Source organism: Mus pahari, chromosome 10 (assembly GCF_900095145.1).
Source record: "Mus pahari chromosome 10, PAHARI_EIJ_v1.1, whole genome shotgun sequence".
Lineage (NCBI taxonomy): Eukaryota > Metazoa > Chordata > Mammalia > Rodentia > Muridae > Mus > Mus pahari.
This window is the reverse complement of record NC_034599.1, coordinates 18,706,739-18,727,636: the sequence shown is the minus strand read 5'-3', so window position 1 is coordinate 18,727,636 and position 20,898 is coordinate 18,706,739. Positions and strand designations below refer to the sequence as shown.

Sequence of the window (20,898 nt, the reverse complement as noted above, 5' to 3'; positions counted from 1 at the left end):
GAGGTATTACTTAGGACTATTCCTCAACGCCAGGGGGTTTACAACACAAACCTTGGGAAGCTCAGCTATGAAGGAAGGCGGTCTAGTTTTCATGATGGATGCATTTGGGTTCTGAAGTAGGGTCGATAAAGAACTGAAGGGACAGGGATGGGGGTTGGTAGAAAACAACAGGATGAGGGTCCAGCCACCGTGGGAATAAAAAGGAAATTATTTATTAGGAAAACAGTATAAAGAGGCAATCAACTAGAGTTGATGACTGATTAGCAACAGGGGAGAGAAATGCCAGAAATATGAGAAACAGCCTTGAGTCTCCAAACCTGCACAGCTGGGCGAATGTGGAGGCCAGAATTCAGTCAATCAACGGGGCTTGGAAACAGTCACCAGCCCCTGCAACCAACTCCTAACTCAGATAATCTAGGGAACCAAAGGTAGCAACTGTGAATGCAATTCAAGTCCAGCACTTACAAGAATCACTCCCTGGGAAGGATAGACGCTAAGGTTCACTATTTGACTCACAGAACATGGAGAAGCCCAGCTGGAGTTTTATCCCCAGTGCCTAACTTTCATGGTGCTTTAAAGTACCATACATACTATCAAATGAGAAATACAATCACACATCTCACCCATCTGTGAACTCTGTAAACTACAATAGCAACTAGCCTGACAAGATGTGCCCACAGGTACAATACCAGCACAGACATTGTGGAGGTCACCAACCACTTTCTCTATTAGATACAAGCCTTGTTTCGTGAGATTGAACCCATCATTGTTAAAGGAGGGAAAAACTTGTGACTCTGTAGGTCATAGGCCAGAGGGGAGAATCCAATACTCTTATTCCACTAAATGGACTTAATATTGAAATAATTCTCAATGTCAATCGATATCCATAGATCAGACCTTTTCTCAACTGTCATAAGAGAAGTTTCCCCTTGAAGTAGATGGCAATGGACACAGAGACCCACAACTGGTCAATGTGCAGAGAATAAAAGACTACGGAGTCCTCACTCCGGACTAGGACAAACATATCATACTTTTCCACATGAAGACACTAAGAGCTATGTGGAAGAGTGGTGGTAAAGACTGTAAGAGGCAGAGCCATAGATAGAAACAGTATTTTCCAGATTCAACGGGGAAGTTACACATACTAAGTCATAGTAGTCGTGACTGCAATCCCAAGACACTGCAAACAAGCTCAAGCCAGATACTATCCCAGCATGAAGTGCTGAAGTAGACCTGGAGTATCACCACTAGGTGAAGAGACGTGGGCAGCTGATAGCTGCTGGGAGAAGAAGGGTTAGTTTTCTTTAATGAAATGTCCATCAGGGAAGCCCCTTCTGTCTAAACTGACTGGGACCAGTTGGGTAACACAAACTGTACTCAGTGGGGAAGAAGCAGAATGAAAGAGAGAGAGAGAGAGAAAAGGAAGGAAGTGAAGGAGGGAGGAGGGGAGGAAAGGAGGAAGGAGGGAAGGAAGGAAGGAAGGAAGGAAGGAAGGAAGGAGAAAAGGAGGGAGGGAGGGAGGGAAGGAAGGAAGGAAGGAAGGAAGGAAGGAAGGAAGGAAGGAAGGAAGGAAGGAAGGAAGGAAGGAAGGAAGGGAAAAAGATGGGAAGGGAAGGGAGGGAGGGAGGAGGGAAGGAAGGAAGGAAGGAAGGAAGGAAGGAAGGAAGGAAGGAAGGAAGGAAGGAAGGAAGGAAGGAAGGGAAAAAGATGAAACTCAAATTTTGGTAGGAAGGGGTAGGAGTGTAATGGGAAGAATGGGGAAAAGAATATGTTCAAAATAAATTGTATGGAATTCTCAAAGAAGTAATAAAAATATTGTTTTTCTTAATCAAAATTTGGATAATACTGACACCAGAATGAGACAGGACCTACAGGTATAGTGTGGAGATGATTATGAGTGTGCATAAGAGGAGGCAAGATGTCAAAAGGACAGATCCATGCACTAAAGACACACCCTAGCCCACAGAGGAAGGGATTGTGGCTGGAGGGCAGGGCATGAATAATATAAATTGCATACCAGCAAGAAACACTGTGCATACAGTGAGCCATTTCTTCAGATCCCTGTAGAGATGAGACCTGATATAAAATAATTCAAGAGGTCACAAAAGGTAAGTGTGACCAAACACAATGTTTCCCAAACACAGTGTTTCTGAAGGTGAATGCACACAAGGGCTTGCAAATAGAATTCTTTGTCATGTGTGAAAGAAAAAAAAAACTGGTAAATCTCATGTATTTAGAAGCATACCTCCAAAAAAAATGAATCACCATACAGTCAAAAGAGAACACAGAGTTAGTTATGCTTAAAGTTTGGGTTCTAAGTCCTAGCAGATTACAGTATGAACTGACTTCTCTCTATCTTCTCTGGCCTTCAGATCCTTTCTTTGTAAGATGGAGCTGATGGTAGTTTCCACTTGGCAGACACATCCTGAGAATTAAATAGCAGAATGTGTAGACAGCATGTGCTATGAGCCCTGCTCCTCTGCAGCATGGGCAATGGCACCAGCAGGAGGCTGAGCCTCTCTGGTCTTATCTCACTTGTAGGAGATGTGACCTCGGAGAGGTGCAAACCTGCCTCTGCTCGGCACACAGAGAGATCCGTGAAGCATGTTTTCCAGGTGTGGTCTGGAGCTCAGCTTCCTCACTTGTCCTGATCTTTGGCTGCAGTTTTGGGGGTACTAGGTCTCAAGTATATTCAGCCACAACTGGATGCTTGCATTTCTTTAGAGAATCAGGATGGCAGTGTGGCCATGTCATGTCAAATGTGGAATTAATTTATATGTGCCTCCATAAAAAAAACATCCATTTATATGTAGATAAAGATGTACTTTTTATGTAATGATTTGATAATGCTGAATCTCAAAATCATCATCATCATCATCGTCATCATCATCATCATCATCATCTATCTTTCCAAATGAAATCTGAAGGAAGGTTGTAGATGGTATAAGCACTACGATACATCCTATTGGATGTTTGAAAGGTGTGTGGGTCTGATTCCAGCTCTCTTACTGGGTATTTCTTATGACCCTCAGTTTCCCCGATTGAGAACTGGAAAGAAAGATTCCCAGAGGGAAAGTCTACAGATGCACATAATTTTCTGGCACTAAACAAGAAAGAAAAAAATGAATTAAACTGCACCTTTGAAAGCAACATTGCTCTTTCCACAACTACTATAAGCTATACAGGGTTCTTTTACGTTTAAAACAGCGTAGAATATTTACGCAGATTTATGTACATATACATGTTTACTTAGTATAAAAAAAATTAACAAGACTGTCACTTGGCTATATAAACATCCCCCTCTGAGTTCCACGATGGAGGGAAAGGAGTGGAAATATGAGGACACCTGGAAAGGTAAGCCTAGGGTACAACCACCTCTACTCTGCCTTAAGCAGATAGAGGAGCAACTATAATATAGAAGAGAGCCTGGGCCCGGGATATCCTGTCCTCTCAGGGTAGTGATAAAAGAGAGAAAACTATTACATTGGAGGGCATTCTTATGATTTATTTTCTAATCTATAACTCCCAGGGACTATAAAATCCTCGAACCTTCCCTTCCCCTTCTTAGCGGCGACTATTTATCAAACTTTAAATGAGAAGGAAGCCAAGAACATCAACTACAGCCCCGTCTTTGGAGCCAGGCAGGCAGCACAGAGGAAACTCAGGCTCCGTCTTCGACCTCCAAACCAGTCTCAGTTCCCTGGCTGTAAACTGTAGCTAATGACATGACTTGGCCAAAAGATAGCTGTGAGATTCACATGAAATCAAATGGGACAACCATGACCGAGTTCGGATATATAGCAGAGGATGATAAATAAAGGTTGTCTAACGCTGTTGCTATCACTGGTCCTGTTGGCTAGTGATGCTGATGACATTAATGATGGTGGTTCTCGTGGCTAACTAATGAACTACTAAGTTACTGAGTTCTTGTCAAGTACTCACCCTTAGGCCTAGCAGCACTATGCCAGCCTTGTCTGCTTCTACACTGTGCTTGCTCTCAAGAAGTACTACTATGCAGCTCACCCTGAAGAAATTAACAAGAGATGGAGGTTAAAGATGATCTAGTTCTTGGACAATGGCTTCAGTCTCACCCTTCCACTCTAGGCCAGCATAAACCGATAGCACCTCTTAGAACAGAAAGCAAAGCAAAGGACTCATTTCCCCGTAGCTGTTCCTGTGTGGGCTTTCTACTGGCCCACTGTTGGCATGTGGGGCTTCACTTTCAACCAGCCTGCCAGCCAAGGTTCAGAAAGTGTCAGAGCCAGTTCCACAGGCACTAGCAGAAATTTCAGTGGCTACTAAGCTTAACACCTCCCTGGCAGGGCTAAAATCAACACCGCCGAGTTTTATTCCATAAGCATCCTGAGCCTAGTGTCAAATTTCCTCACTTGCCTGAGGTAAGGACAAACTCCTAAGGCGGAGAGAACTTAAGTCTCAGAGGCCGGGACCCCCTTTTCAAACACGGAATTGCTGATCTTTAGAGTCTCTCTCGGTGGAGATTTTTCATAGGTTGGCTCCACGGTCATTCTTTCATCATGCTTCGTGCCCTCTGACTCCTCAGAACGTTAAATTATTGTCCTTTATTGTCTCCGCACACTCGCTTTGTTTATTTACACATATTAAAAAGTATCAAGCATCCCAGTGGGCTTAGGACAGAAAGAGTTGCCAACAAAACTAGCTGGGGCAAATTCGGCAGCTAGCTTTCTTGAGTACAGGCAACAGGCCCAGGGCTCACAATAAGCTGGTGCAGACCCATTGACCTGCAGACAGCCAGACTATAACCACTTAGGATGGGGTAAAGAGTCATCTGGAAACTGTGTACCTCCTGCTGAAAGTCAGTATTTTCTGTGACTTATGGGATGTGTGTGTGGCTGAAGTTATTTCAATCATGAGTACATATGTGCTCCGTAGATGCTACCAGCTTCAATGTTTTAAAACTACAAGCTTGCATTTTGGGTTTGGGGGGGGGGCTGTCTCGGCTGAACACGAGCTATTTAAAGGAGCTACACAAAGGGTTTAAGTTATCTGTGAGACCTGGGGTGTGGGTAAACACTGTCCTAAAGGGTTTGGATGGCTCTAACTTGGTTAAGAGAATAACTTCTTTCACAACCCATCTCTCAGTCTCCCCCCCCCCCATCCTGATGCCTCCATCCCACCTCACCCCCACACTGTACTTATCAGTGCAAACTTTGACACTGAAGTATTACTTCCAAGTTTGAAAAGAGCTCCACAGCCAGCATAGAATTTATCTGATTCTGGTCTCTGTGGGTTGGTGAGGTCAAGATTCCACCCATGATTTGCCAGTAAAAGAGCATTTCACATAAACCAAATGCTACAGTAATTGCCAAGTGGTCCTCCTGAGCTCTGACACTTCCTGGCACCTAACTCACAGTCACATGACACCCAGCCAAGGGGAGAGAGAGAGAGAGAGAGAGAGAGAGAGAGAGAGAGAGAGAGAGAGAGAGAGAGAGACTGCCTTCCAGCTACAGCCTCATACCTTGGCAAGAAAGCACTTTTGCCAAAAGTTTTATGAAGTTTGTTTAGCTCACTTCAAATATTTTACTTTAAGTAAATCATCCAAACCCAATTCAATTCTTTCTGTTGGAAAGGAACATGGTATGTCTCGAGTTTAAGAAGCAGCTATGCCTTTTAAATTTTCCTTGGGCCTGACGCTAAGCGGACTCCCTGTGTTAATAAAATCACCATTAGACCTTTAGATCCACCTTACCCTTTGCTCTGATATGGAGATCACAGTGGCTTCCTGCTGTGGTGACTGCTTCCTACCCAGCAAACAACTTGCAACTATCTGGCACGTGCCAAAATTAAACTGCAAGCAATTTATTTTGTTTCCTCTTGCGAAGGAAAAAGATGCCAAACTCTACTAAGACAAACCCAGGCAGAAAGGAATTACATAGGATTTTAGTGAGCATCAGGGTAGTGCTAATACTAAAAGCAACCCATCATTCATTTCACATTTACAATCAAAAAGCATCTACAAGGATTTGAGAGCCACATCAATTTCACTTACGTGTGTTTATATGTATTTATGTAAATATATAGTCTTGCCTCCTTACAAAGTATATAAAAAGAACTGTACATATATAGATGTTGAATAATTCAAAGCATTAGTGTGATCATATACAGTGAAGGAAGCAGTAAGCTTAGTCACACTGTTAAGTGTAGCCTGCACTTTATTTCCCGCTTCTAAGCAATGACAGCAATTTTTAAGCCACCAGGATATGTCTTCATAACTATTTGTAAGCCCAAAGAATTGAAATATGAAATCATATTCAATAAACCTCAAAGCCTTTTGGTTGTAGGCTAGCAGAAGGGCAACATCATTGTCCCCTCCTACTGTGCTGAGTCAGCAGGTACTGATAGTAAGTAAGTCACCAGTGCTTGTCCCTTGGGTGTTTTTCTCTGCATTCATATGTGCAGCTGTCCCTGTTTGGAGTATCACTAGTTGACCTTGAGGAGACAGTTGGCAATGTCTACGGACATTATTGATTGTCACTTTGAGGGAAGGGTTGTTGCTAAATATTTTGCAATACACAGGGTCTCTCTAAAGCAAAGTACACTAGGATAGATTGTCAATAAGACAAAGGTTGAAATCCCTAGAATCTTCTAGTTTTAGAAAACGCCAGCCTCCGTTTAAGGTTTTGGGCTTGGTTTCTCCCTCTAGAAACCTGTATGCCAGAAGAGGTTTTATAACTAATAAGCAGAGGAAAGAATGAGCCCAAAGGTTTATTCCAGATCTCAGATATAATAACAAAGGAATTTCACAGTAGGAGGTCTCTAGGCTGTGGCTAAGGGACACCAGGAGAAGTCTACCTGGATGCACTATGGAAAGCTGGGCATTGCTTTAAAAAAAAATTGGAAGCTATCCCATCTCTGAACTGAATCTGACAAACAAGGCTCACCAAGGAGAATGTGTTTTACAGCCGAGAAGGAAGAAAGATCGGCTGGAGAGCAAGCGAGGGTAAACAGATGGAAAGAACACCAGGGGAGATTGAGAAATAACCGTCTGATGATATCATTCAGACTTGTGCCGAGAACCACATGCCTGCACGCTTCCAGCTCTGACCTGCAGGTGCAGGTGCAGCCCATGGCCTCCCAGTGCCCCTCCAGCTGGGTGGCTTTCTCTGGTTGTCTCCCTGGGTGATGGAAGGGATGGATCACTCATATGCTTCACACAACACAGCACTTTATATGGCTGATTGCAAACTGCTGCCCTCCTTTGTCTTCTACTTTCTCTTTTATTTTTTATTTTTTATAAGTCATCATACTTCTAGATATGGAAAGTCTAGCTTGTAATAGAAAAACTAATAAAATCCAGCTTTATGCCTGCATGAAGGTGGACGAGCCCATCTCATACCTACAGAATTAAATCTACATTAAACTTACACTAGGTTTCTCTTGTAATAGAGAAACAAATGCAATCTAGTAAGTATGTCACTAATCACCATTTTGACCCTTTGAAATGTGAGCAATTAAAGCTTTAGGTTGTTTCTGCACAAAGCCCAGGTTCTTATGAGGCTGATAGCCAGAGAATCAGAAGATGTGACACGTCTGGGTCATGCAAGTGAAAAAGAGGTATACTGTAAAATATCAGGAGATCCTGGGAGGTCTGTCTATACTTTATCTAGTCTCTCTCTGCTTCATTATCTACACTCTATGGAAAAATGCAAGCATGTCCACTGGTGTGGCTACAGAGAAAAGTGTTCTCAGTACACAGTGGAGACTGTGCACAGAGAAGGGAATGGGGTTGAAGGTAGCCTCTGAACTAGCCATAAATAGAGAGACTCTGGGTGACAATTAAGGGGAATAATTCAAGTAGGTGCTTTTGAATCAGTGGTGGATTGATCATAACTGCTGCTTCTTTCTGCATTAATTTCTGAATCTGCTGTCATGCATGACTGGTCTCCCTTGAGCTGGTTTATGACTTCATTATCTTCAAAGGAAGGTTATTTTATTAAATCTATAACTTATTTTTTGCTAATTCAATGAGCAGTTTCATCCATTGTAAAGTTTCATGTCTATCTTCAAAAATAATAATATATATTAGACAAGAATAATATTTATGTATTTATATAATACATTAACGTATAACAGCTTTCCATATGTAGTTTTATATAGATATAAAATGACATATATTTATGTATTTGTTATCAAACAATCAAAGAGGAGGAAGCTAGGGTTTCTTGGAGCAATATAAACTTTGATTTCAGATAAATGAAAGAAACAAACCTGTTTCCATAAAAAGCTGCTGCCAAATGCCACAAAAGTCCACCACTCTAACCCTAACTGGCTTGTAAAACAGTTTACAGTTTTAATCAATTTCCTGGCTTGGTTAATACTACCGCCATGTATCAGAAATAACTTGACAATGTATTTCTAACACCATTCTTTCCATAGCATGCTACATTAAGCTGTCTCAAAGTCAAGTCAACTTCGGGACTGACATGGTGATTTTCTAATGGATATAGGCACAAGTTCCCACACGGGGTTGCTGCGAAGCCAGCACAACGCTCTGTCCCTGAGATTAATAGGGCAGCCTCAGATAGCTCTCAAATGTCACAACAATTTCATAGAACCTCCAGGAACTCCCTTAAATGTATCAGGATGAATATCAAATGTGCCCAGGAGAAAGAATGAGGAGCTGGGAGAAGGAGGAAGTGTAGGTCTTTGATGGTGTAAGGAGAAGTAAATGCCCTAGAGATTATGGATGGATGGCTATGCCAGGCATCATTATCTTAGCCCCAAGGACTGAAAATGCTATTAACAGTTTCAAATGTACATTAAGTTATGTGTTCTTCTTTAAAACTCTATCTATCCATGTATCTTCCTGAGGTCTCCTAATAGCAGATTCTGGTGGAAATGTCCACACTGGTTTCAATATAGCTTCTATGAGAGGATGGCGGCTGATACTGGGTACCAGTGGGACAGTGGACGGAGCCCATCTAATACTCACAGAATTAAATGTATAGAAAACTTACACCAGGTCTCCCTGATCATCACAAAACATTAAACAAATATTATGAGCACATTTCCCCAGAGAATGAACTTACTTTCAGTGCAAATAGGACAGCATCCTTTTCTGTTGAGAATTTTACCCTGGTCAGGAGGGGAAAAAAAAAGAAACCAAACATTTAATGTTAAGAGATGGTCTGCTGAGGAGAAATCTCTCTTCAAAGTATACCACCAGATAAACGAATGAAATCACCCCAAATTGTACTTGAACTGGACAGTCTCAATGGTGGTGAAATGAATTTTCACACATCAGGTTTCCAGGCCAGGCAAGATCACTCCAGACGCTTTCCTGGTATTATCCTCTTAGAAACAGGATACCTCAAAGTGGGGTGTGATTTTTTTTTCTCATGAAGGATGAGGGAGACAGGCTGGACACAGCTTTCTCATTGATGGTCAAGCGAAGTACATACATACACACACAACTGGAAAACATTGACACTCTGTCCATAGCATCAGGACCTTCTAGAACTTCCTGATGTCGCTCTGAAAAGCTCTCTGGTACCCTGCAACCCAAGCTGAAGGTGCTCCCTCACATGCTACAGATAAGGTACACCACAGATCGGATTCAGTCAAGCTTCCTCCTCTGCACCATCAGGCATGCTAACTCATTGTTATACAATCAAAGCAAGAAGCAGTGAGCTCTATAGTACTGAATAATTTTCTCTCTCTGCTCTCGAAATACACTGCCATTTCCTAGTCAAATATCTTTTCACTTTTTTTTTAATGCCTGATATTTAAAGAAGAATTCATATTCTCCAGGCCTGTATACCAGAGAATGGTCTTTCTTTATCTCTGACTCAGTGATGCATCACAGGGAAAATGAAATGCAGTGGAAGCTGATGAACACTTAAGGAACAACTCTTTCTGCATGACCTAACAGTGGGTTGCTCACGAGGACTTAAAGAGCCAATCCCTTAAGGCTTAATGATATGATAGCCACTGTCACCAAGAAGTGCGACATCTTTCTGAGCTGAGGATTTCCCCTTCCACGGGTGAAGAAACTTACGTCATGTAACATAGCATGATAGAAACAGAAAGTCATTTTATGTGACACCGCAGGCCATGTTCTTTTACTACAGATTTTTTTTTAAGCCACAGTTCTTCGAGACATGTATTTTCAACTGTATGCGGGACAGACTGCGGTACGTGCCTCATGCTTCCTCTCGTTTGAAATTCACAATGACACTCTGAGGATAGGTGATCTCATTCCCCTTTCTCCGAAGAACTAAGGAAGCAAAGTGCACTAAGATGTGGCCCAAGACCCAGGACAAAGACGCAGAACCCTGACTCTGCTCGCTGCTGGTCAGCGGGTTGCAGAGCAGGTTTCAATATTTTCAAAAGAAATAATCACACTAGCTTTTCAAATGACATTTTGCTACTGAAGAACTAAAGCCACGTCTCATTCATTTCTTGCATCAACTAATCCTAATATGACATACTAAACTCTATATGCCATAGTTAATGCTAAGACCCTTGAATACAGTTCTTCATGTTGTGGTGACCCCCCAACTATAAAAGTTTTTCTTGCTACTTCACAACTGTAATTTTGCTACTGTTATGAATCATAATGCAAATATGTGATACGCAGGGTATCTGATATATGAGCCCTGTGAAAGGGGTCATTCAACCCCGCCCCCAGCTCCAAGGGGTCTTGACCCATAGGCTGAGAATTTATGCAACAGGGGATCTAGTTTAATTCCTCAAGGACAAAACCAAAGAAGATCAGCCAAGCACCACAGAATGATTTCCACAGAGGCCCAGACAAGGCGGGTTGCCCCATTGGAATGGTGTAAGTTAAAGCTATGTTTCTAGTCAAAGGAGACTGGGTGATTCCCTGAAGCTGTATCTTACCAGACACGGCCATTTCCCTTGTTCAGTAAAGCTGCCCCTGTTAGTAAATAGGTGAGGGGGGAAAAAAATAAAGGACAGACTGTGAGGTCAGAGAGCCTGGGCTGTCTGGATGATCTACAGCATCATCTAGAAGAAGGGTCTATTCAGCACCTACCCCAGTGGAGTAGTCTTGGGGGAGTGAGGTTATTTCTGTGACCAGAGAAATGGCTTCAATATAAACTGATGATATCTATCTAAGAAACAGTATACTGAGGGTATCACCTCCAGAGCTTTGGGAATGACCTAGGAGGGCAAATAGTGACCACAATCATAGGCTCCTTCTGAAAAAGGGATGGAGCGTAACTGGAAAGGTTACAGTGTGTGTGTGGGGGGGGGGGTGCACAGAGACCTTCTAGTTTTTCTAATTTTAGTATCTTTTAAAAATTTCCCTAATCAATGGAGGGAAGGAGAAATAAACTGCTAAGCTGCTGTCTTTTCTTTTTAAGGGATTTCATGGTAGAGCTAAACTATCTTCCAAAGACCTTGTGCTGGCCTCTGAGAAGGGGGAAGTTTGAGGGGGGAAACCAAGTTGGAAGGATGCCTAGAAACAGAAAGATGGTCCTGGAGGACCCAGCCAAGTCAGGACACTGAGAAGCAAGGGCAGAGGGGGCAGGGCTGGGGGCTGGGGGCTGGGGGCTGGGGGCTGGGGGCTGGGGGCTGGGGGCTGGGCAGAGGCCTTCCTGGGAGGAAGGGACACGCCTGGCCTGAGTGTAGCACACCCAGTAAGATCACTAGGGAGAAGCAGGCAACATAAGGAGCTGTGACCGCACAGCAGAAACCACCGACCCAGCTACAAGTGGTAGAGCAGAAGCTAAGCTGCAAAGCCCGAAGTGGCCTGCTGAGGCGAGTTACTCCAGCCACCAGGTTGGCACCACTTCCAGGTTTTGTCTTGTAGAATAAGGAAGCCCATTATTGCTAACATGTGCTGGGAGAGTTCATTAGCAGTGAGGGTTCCCCGAGGACTGGCAGAAATGATGTGATTCCATTTTTCCCAATGAATATTTATAAGCAGCCCAAGTTCAAGTCTGCTTATTGTACCTACTTTTTTTTTTTCTTTTATGGGAAGTTTTCAGTTTTATGTCTGAGGCTTTTTAAAGCAAGACTAATTAGGGGATTTTTTTTTCCCTTTTCTCCCCCCTCCCCACCAATTCAGTTGTGCAACGGCAACAGCTGTTGTTTTTTTGTGCCTCATTTGGCACTCAAGTAAAAACAGCAACTTTTTGTTTATAATAATAGCAGATGTGAATAAAATTAAAAGCTTTCTATAACGGAGAATAGAGGACATGCTCTGAATATATGGATATGTTTTCTTCAGTCACTTAAAGGTACTAAATAGGTTTGACATTTTCTCAAAATGTACAAAGCCTTGAAAGGTTTCAAGTTGCTGAGGTGAATTCAATGGAGCCCATGCTTCTGAAGATAATGGTGGCTTTATTCAAGCCTGGGCTGTGGGTTTTTGAAAAGAGGTATTTCCATAAGGATGCTGTTTCCATGTGGGGCTACAATGGAGGCAGGGCTAGAGTGGAATTTTCTGCAGAGGAGTTGGGGCTTCTGCTAGGCAAGGAAATCCTCCTTGGGAAGTTCCTATTAAGCAACCACATCATATTACCATAGCTATGAGAGGAAAGCTGAGATTTGAGGGGGAAAAAAAAAAAGAAGGAAGAAGAAGCAAAATGTGGTTATGACGTTAAATTGAAAATCCAAAAATAGAAAACAAGGTCTAGGCAAGAAATCTGGAGACGTGTTTACAGAAGTTTGAGAGATATCAATAAATAGCAGGAAGATGGCAGCAAGGAGGGGACAAGAGTTTTGTCACACAAGGCTGGACTCCAAATAGGAATGGCAAGAAAGAATCAGGGAACTGAACAACGGGCTTTAGCTCCTGGGGTATATGTGTAAGCTTTGGGAATTCCCAGTTGTCTTCAGAAAATGGCATAATTCATGTATTTCCCAAGGTAACAGAGAAAAATAAAGCCAAATTCCCTACATACCTGTGGGCAGCTGCTAACAGGAACACACTGCTTCTTCCGACACTCTGTCCTCCCCTTCACACAGGCACAGATGCTGCAGTTGACTGAGGACCACATCTCTCCATCCTACACGACACAGCACAGAATTCTACTATAGGTAGAGTTGAGCAAGTGGGTTATGGTTTCTCCATTGAGGAGAGCACGCCTAAGATGCCTAGGTCAGGTGACGCTGACCACTTAACCCAATGGTTAGGGAAGGTTTCAGACACTGTTTTAAAGGTAGGAAAATCTTGATCCAAAATACAGACCATTCTTCTGGGGGTAGCAAGTCATGTTTACATCTTGCCCCTCATGTGCTCATGTGTTTTTATTTTCACCCCAGAAGACAAGGAAATATGAATTTTATACATGGTGCATGAGCGAATCCTAACTTTCAATTAATGGAATTGAAATACTTGCTATAACAGGCATCACAGTTAATTGAGATGCTTAGACAGAGTAATGTAAGACAGCTGTGCCTTGCCCCCGAGCCACCCAGGACATGAAGAGAATGGAAGGTATTCAAATAATTCTCAGTGGCCAGGCAGACACCTGGTGAGCACCCATGAACATACAAAGCTCAGACAGACCAGCCCTAGAGACGTGACTCTTGCCTTGCACCCTCCTCCCAAAATGTAGCATAGCACTTTGAGACCTAGACTGGACTCTTGCTTGGCAAGAAAGGCACTCAATGGATGCATTGCGCTCATCAGATTTATAGTGTGCAGTCAGTGCTCAGCCAGAACACATCAGGCAGGGCACATACATGCCTGTACTGAAGTGTGAAAGATCAGACAACAGAGTTAGTTACAGAGACAAGATGAAGGATCCTTCCTGGGGCCACAGATTCAAGATCTTTGATGCATCCTGTCCTTTCTCAATTTTTGAAGATATGTTAAGGACTGCCAACCCCCTGCTGCCTTTCAGGTGAGAGAAAACTAATTGAGTTTGTCTGTAAAGGGCATCGAACTAATGAACAAATATTCTCAGGGCTCACAATCTCTGTGAAGTGCTTTAAACCTCAGACGCTAAAAGAAATCTTTTTAGAAAGTGGTTTGAAAGTGTTTTGTTCAAAGCATTATGATGAGAGGAGCTTGTTTTATCTTGGTGCTCTGGGTACAAATGGTAGCTTTGAATAAAGAGTATTTTACATGAGTGTCTCTGAAACTTGCTGTATAGCCCTCTCCTGATGGGCATAAGGCATTTTCTTCTTCCGTGCAGGGTCCATAAGACTCCAGACCTCTCTCTAATCACATCAACGAATAAGAACCCTGAGGGAGCTTCCACATCGGACATGGCATTAAGAGTCTAGGTGCTCATGGCTATCATCAAGCTCATCTTTGGTATAAAGTCTCCCTCATCTTTAAGGAAACCATAACAGATCGAGAAAGGAGATGGAATGAACAAAGCCTTCACCTGCTTCCTGAAGCCAAATGCTTATGACACAGCTTTCCACTTAAGATCACTATAAAACAATATAGATCACATGCCAGGCGCTGTTGGAAGGCCAGTAAGCAAGTCTTTGAGTACCTTAGAGTTAGACTCTCAAATATATAGTCACTGACATGGTAAACATCCTCATCTTAACACTTTCATATTGAGCCTTTTTTAAAACGAAATTTGTAAGATGCTGCTGAAAGCGCCAAGTTTTAGATCCATCAGGATCTTGCCATGGTCGTGATCTTAACAAAGTATACTTAGCATCCCCAAATAAATGGTATGCTCTCAGTCATTTGGGCACCAGAACTACACCAGCCATTTGGCATGCTGAGCTGAGCCTCCGGCACTGGCTGATGACATGTAGAAAAGACCAATAACACTGACACATTTGGAATCTTCCATATCCTGATATGTGTGTGTGTGTGTGTGTGTGTGTGTGTGTGTGTGTAAGTTAATATACTAAACATACATATGTGGTTTTAAATGTATAAATTATGCAAAATTCTAATCTGCATTATGTCCAGAGCTTTTTAAATGGCCATTTTGAGGGCTCCCACAAGCTCATGACATCATGATGGCTTATCTCATACATACCCTGAAAATCTTGCTACCGAACTTGCATACTTTGACATCTTCAGGGGGCACCCGTAGGAGACACTCTTCACAACAGGCATCCTCATCACTGTTACAGACACCAGGGTGGGAACACTTCTTCTTACAAACCATTGTCGAGTCCTGGAGACCCAAAGGCAAAGCAGACTAGAAATTAAAAATGACGTTCACCACTCCTACAGAGCCTTCTCAGCCCTCCTTTAATAACTCACAATGGCTCTAAGCCGAACTCTCCTAGCACCATGCTTTAATGCCATACAAAAAGCTTTCCATCCACTTCAAAATACACTTCCTATATCTATAGCAGGAAAGGGTGTACTACACTCCCAGACTTGCTTCTACTGGCCTCTAACTTCATGCTCAAGACCCCAGCATACTTCCTCAGTGAGACAAGAAATTCCAGATCATTATGGGCTGACAGATTCCATTCTTCCTGCACTTCTTTCATTTTCTACATAATAGAGGTTGTTTGGGTTTCCCAGACCTGCCTTAGAAATCAAAAAGAACCATGAGTGAGTCTGTTAGAGAGGGAAGCTCTACACAAACAGAAGGGGGTATTGATATAACAAATCACATCTGTGGTAGTTTAAATAAAAATGCTCCCTCCAGACTCATATAGTTGTGTGTTTAGTTCTGAGTTGATGAACTGTTTGAGAAAAATTAGAAGTATTAGGGGGCATGGTGGTGCTGGGGGAAGTGTGTCACTGGGGGTAAGTTTTGAGGTTTAAAAGGTTCTGCCAGTCTCTCTCTCTCTCTCTCTCTCTCTCTCTCTCTCTCTCTCTCTCTCCCTGACTCTAGTCCACAATGTAAAGCTCTCAGCTATCTTCTTTCCTCCATGATGATAGCAGACTAACATTCTGAAACTAAAGAAGTATGAAATTAAATGCTTTTATAAGAGTCATCTTGTTTGTGGTGCCTCCTTACAGGAATAGAAAAGTAACTAAGACATACCTGAATCATCAAGGATCAACTTTCCCCAAAATGTCTATGAACCCTTATTATGATAAGCCCCTGACAATTTCAGGAAAAGTATTCATTCTAGTTCTGCTGGAAGACTGGGACACACTGCCTGCTTATGTCTCAAAGCCCTAGATTTCCTGAAAACCCAAGGTGATGTAAATGATAGCATAATTAGCTCCCATTTGTGGGCAAATGGGCTATCGCTCAAGCAGGAGAATCATGAAGGTGACATGGTTCAACAAAGTTTCAATTTCAGCTTCCAAGAGAAAACTGTGGCCTGTGAGATTTCAGTGTAGATGTGATGTTGTAGGCATGGAGACCAGGTTCACAAGGTGATGCTCTATGTATTTATTTATAGCAGTGCGTCTAGCAGGAGTTGTATATTTGACACAGGGTCATGCAGGCAGGCATCACCTCATTAGAGTTTCCATGGGCTTTGAAATTGACCAGGTTTATCTCTGAAGTGAACTATAAAACCATGCCTTCATCTTCTCTTGAATACAATTAAAGTTATTTTCACTGCCAGGTGTGCTACAGAATTCTTCTCAGATAGGTAGAGCCCTAGAACACAGCCATCTGTATTTGGTTGTAGAGAATCCTTAGGACAGCTTCCAGATCTTCTCTGTAACCTTGAATATGATCATATTCTTCAGATGCCACCAGCAATGGTTCCTCCTGATAAGCAAACTGCTATCACATTTGCCTATGGTTTTACTGTAATCTAAGCCCATTGGGTAGTGCCACAGCCTCTAGAAATCCCTTACCTTGCAAGTGCATACTGTGCAGTTATCATAGACAAAGGAGGCTCCATTGTCATAAACATCACTGCGAAACAGGCAGCTCCCGAAGGGAAGGTCAAATACTTTTCTCTGACCTATAGGGAAACAAGAATAAGCACAATGTGAGCAAGACAAAAGCCAGAAATAGCCCACTTTACTGTCTTGTCATCAATAATTACATCATAGGGCCGTGGAACGATCTCACAAGAATAGGCAAATATGATATACAAAAATAGAGCCTTGGGTCAGGTATACCAGGAGGGCCCTAAAAATTATCAACATGAAAGCCCATTGTGTTAAAATTTAATTCCACAATGAACTTTACAGATTCAATGAACTGTTACTATCTGCTTACCACAGTGGCTATAAGCTTCCTGTGAAGCTTACATGGAGTTAGGCTCATTTCAGCAAACCATGGTGAATTCTAGACATTGAGTCTAATTCTGCTATATCTTAAACAACAAGCAATATCCTCTCCCAATGCAGCAGCAATGAGAGGGTGGCTGTAGTTAGAAAGAATTGAGATATACTCAGGGTTATTGTGAGGTGGCATCTGATATGGTCTGAATGATTGTGTTCCCACAAAACTCAAGACACTGACACCTAACCACCAAGCAATAATATTAGGAGGGGAGAGCTTTGGGAGGTGAATACTTCATAGGGCAGAATTCCCACTCAAATGTCTTTATGTAACAGACTCCAGAGACACCTCTGTTACTCCCATGGTGTTTGCAAAACACCAAGTGAAACATCAGTAAACTATGAAGAAAACCTCAAAGAATCAGTAAAAACCTTGTTCCTGGACGTCCCAGGTTCTAGAAATACATTTATGTTATTTGAAAGTTACCTGGTCAATATTTTACTATAATAGTCTAAATAGGTTTACATACAAGATCTGAAAAGAAATGACACAGAGGCATAAAATGGAAGCTTAATTCAAGGAACATAAAGGGTGACCCCAGTTCCACATGCCGTATCCCGCTTCTGTGAGGACTGGACTGGTGAGAGAGGAGCCAACGCACTACCAGAAAAAGAATACGCTCTGATTTATTCCTTTCACCACTTGAGTTTCTACTTACAAGACAATGTGCAACCATCTCTGAAATGTTACTTTAATTAAAGACTAAGTTAAAAACCAATAATTCATGTTCACTGAACAAATTTATAGCCACATTCCTCTTTCTTTTTACAAAAGATTAACATTCAGCATTTGTGGGCCTGGTGGAATCTTTATCAGTAGGCACAGAATGTCCACAGACATATTAAATGCTGTTTTTACAATTACAGTTGTTGGAAATAGAACTAATAGGAGGTAAGAAAAACTTGTTTTCTTCTATGAAAGGTCAAGGATTCAGAGCAGACCCAGCTCTAAATCAACTGGGTCTCATCATGAGGAAAACATTGGCCAGACATCAGAAGGCAACAGTGAGCTATGCTTTGGATCTCATATACAGACACTTTCATGACCTTGGGTGTGATCACTCTGGGCTCTCTGATTTCACTCAGAACATGGCATCCACAACCACTGTTCCCTGTCATGATCTTTATCTGTAATGGTAATGTTAAAGCATACAACCAAAAAATATCCCATGATTAGACAAAAATTAGCACAATCATTATGCTTTTTTGGCTTGTATGTGTGTGTAGTGGGCATGTAAGTGTTGTGGAGGAGTGTATCTGTACATTGCACATGTGTAGATGCAAGTGTGTGTGTGTGTGTGTGTGTGTGTGTGTGTGCACGCGTGCGCGCGCGCACTGTGTATGTGTACATGTGTGCATGCATGTGTATGTGCATGCATGTTTGGATGCCATAGGTTGGCATCAGGTGTCATTCTTGATTTAGCTCTATTTTATGGCCTATTCTCTCACTTGTATCCAGAGATCAATGATTGGACTAGTGTAGAAAGCCACTTCCAGTGATTGTCTGTCTCTATTCCCACAAGATGGAATTACAAACTACCCACATGTCAGTCTATTTACTGAGTTCTGGACTATACTGTTTGGAAGTTCCTCAAAAAGCTGAAAACAGATCTATCATATGGTCAACTCAGGTGTATTCCAAAAGGAATTCATATCCTAATACAGCAATACCTGCTCATTCATGGTTACTACTACTCTGTTGATAATGGCCACAGAATAGAGACAGGCTATCCATTCATTAGTGCACCAACTATTAAATGGATAAAGAAAAAGGGACATATTTACACAATGGACTACTATTCAGCCATTAACAAAAATGAAATTTTCAAGCAAATGGATGAAGCTGGAAATTATCATTCTCATTGAGAAAACCCAGACCCAGAAAGTCAAAGGTCTCCTATTTTCTCTCATATGTACATGCTAGTTTTGAGTCTTCAGATACTTATATTTCACGTGGAATGGACATAGAGTTCAAAAATTTAGCGTGAGACTTTCAAGTGGATAGACACAGAACACATTGGTAAAAACTTACACTGATGTGTTCACATCATTAAAAGTAAATAATGGAATGAGAAGGGTTAAATTTGGGTAATGGTGGGGAAACGGCAGCAAATATGGGGAGAAATTAATAGCACAAAAGTCTTTTGAAAAAGTCATGTGGAAACTACCTTTGTACACACACAGAGACACACATATGTATGGGAGAGAGAGAGAGAGAGAGAGAGAGAGAGAGAGAGAGAGAGAGAGAGAGAGAGATACCATATGATCCAAAAATAATACCTCTATTATATACTAATGACTAACAAAAAGACCATGGCCAAGAATGAGTTATTAATTGCGGAGTTGTTGCCTGCTGACGTCTCAGGCCTACATCCCACACCTAAGCAGGACAGGCTATTTATTACTAGTGTTCCTGGTTAGCCTCTAGAACTTGAGGGCTGTTATTGGAGACACCATAGCCTCGAGTCATGAAATGTGAAAAAGCAAGCGAGTGCTGACTTGGAAGTCTCGTTCCTACTTGTTAGCTTTGTGCTGGAAGGTGCTTTACACCTGACCCGAGCAGAAAGCCCATCATCACTCTTACCCAGCTGTGGAGATGCCAGGCCACATCCGTGACTGGCCTGGCAAGACCCGCCCACAGAAGCAGTATTGCTATAGACATTATGGAAGTCAGCAGCCACTTTCTGACTCAGGCTTTGTCATACTCTACAAGATGAACCTCATAACTGGGACCATTTTCAAGCCATGGAGGAGAGTTTACTAGTATTTTGCTAAAGGGTGTTAAGTACACTTCTAATGACTACTCATTATGCCCATATATCAGTCAACCCCCATCAGTGAGGCTTCTTTCTGCAATAGTGATTAATAGAGACCCACACCTGGCCAAGGCCTAGAAACTAGGAGACTGTGGGATGCTCGGCAGTAAGTGAAACGTGTACACTATACCCGCTCCTCCCAAGGCTCAGTGCTCATCTCAGAAGAGGGGACAGACAGAGTGTAAAAGGCAGGGGATGGGTGCCTGTAGGGAAACAGTGTCTCCTGGGATGTCAGGAAGCTGCCCATGAGTTCTCAGCAGGTGTGACGACATACACAAGACCTTCACAAGCCCACGCCACGCCCAATCCCAGCATGGAGGTGGAAGTTGGATGTGAAATCCCACGCCGAGGTGAGGACTTATTGTGAACTTTTTAGCTGTTGGGAGGAGAGTCTGTTTTCTCCGAGAGTGTAACCACACACCCAGGACTATTTTGGGTTTTATTTTGGTTTTTGTTAATTTTGTTTTGTTTGATTTTTTTTTTTTTTTTTTGGACACAAAGTTGAGTGTATGGGGAAGGTGAGAGTTGATCTGTGAAGAGTGTGGAAGGTGTGTGAATGTGATCAAAACACACTGCACAACATTCTTAAATAACTAATAAAAAATTAAAAATAGATACAAAGCTCTATGAAGAGCTGGGGATAGTGATACATGATAATAGTCCTAGTACATGGGAGGAAAAGAGAGGAAGAACACAAGTTCAATACCAGCCTAGGCTACAGGCAAGACTTTGTCTCAAAAATAAATAATAGTATAATGCCTCTATGTAGAATCTTGCTTATAAATCAATTAAAATACCTCTTACTCATGGATGGAGTCGACACTGCCTGACTAGATGTCCTTCCATCTCTTAGGATACATGACCCTTTTCAGTCAATGCACAGCCTTTTGCTTATGCTCTTTATGCTCTCTACTCAATACTACTGCATCAATGGATAGATTG

At 42.2% G+C, this 20,898-nt stretch overlaps 1 protein-coding gene across 1 annotated transcript in view; it reads right to left on the bottom strand.

Annotated features, from left to right (window-relative positions):
- Window positions 1–20,898, bottom strand: part of Bmper (BMP binding endothelial regulator) — a 246,973-nt gene that overhangs the window by 91,341 nt on the left and 134,734 nt on the right. Inside the window, exons 8-11 of the mRNA XM_021206296.1 lie at window positions 16,706–16,815; window positions 14,964–15,104; window positions 12,912–13,016; window positions 9,069–9,114 (exon numbers count right to left, since the gene is read on the bottom strand). Of these exons, the coding sequence (XP_021061955.1) occupies window positions 9,069–9,114; window positions 12,912–13,016; window positions 14,964–15,104; window positions 16,706–16,815 (402 nt within the window). The remainder of the gene's footprint in view (window positions 1–9,068; window positions 9,115–12,911; window positions 13,017–14,963; window positions 15,105–16,705; window positions 16,816–20,898) is intronic.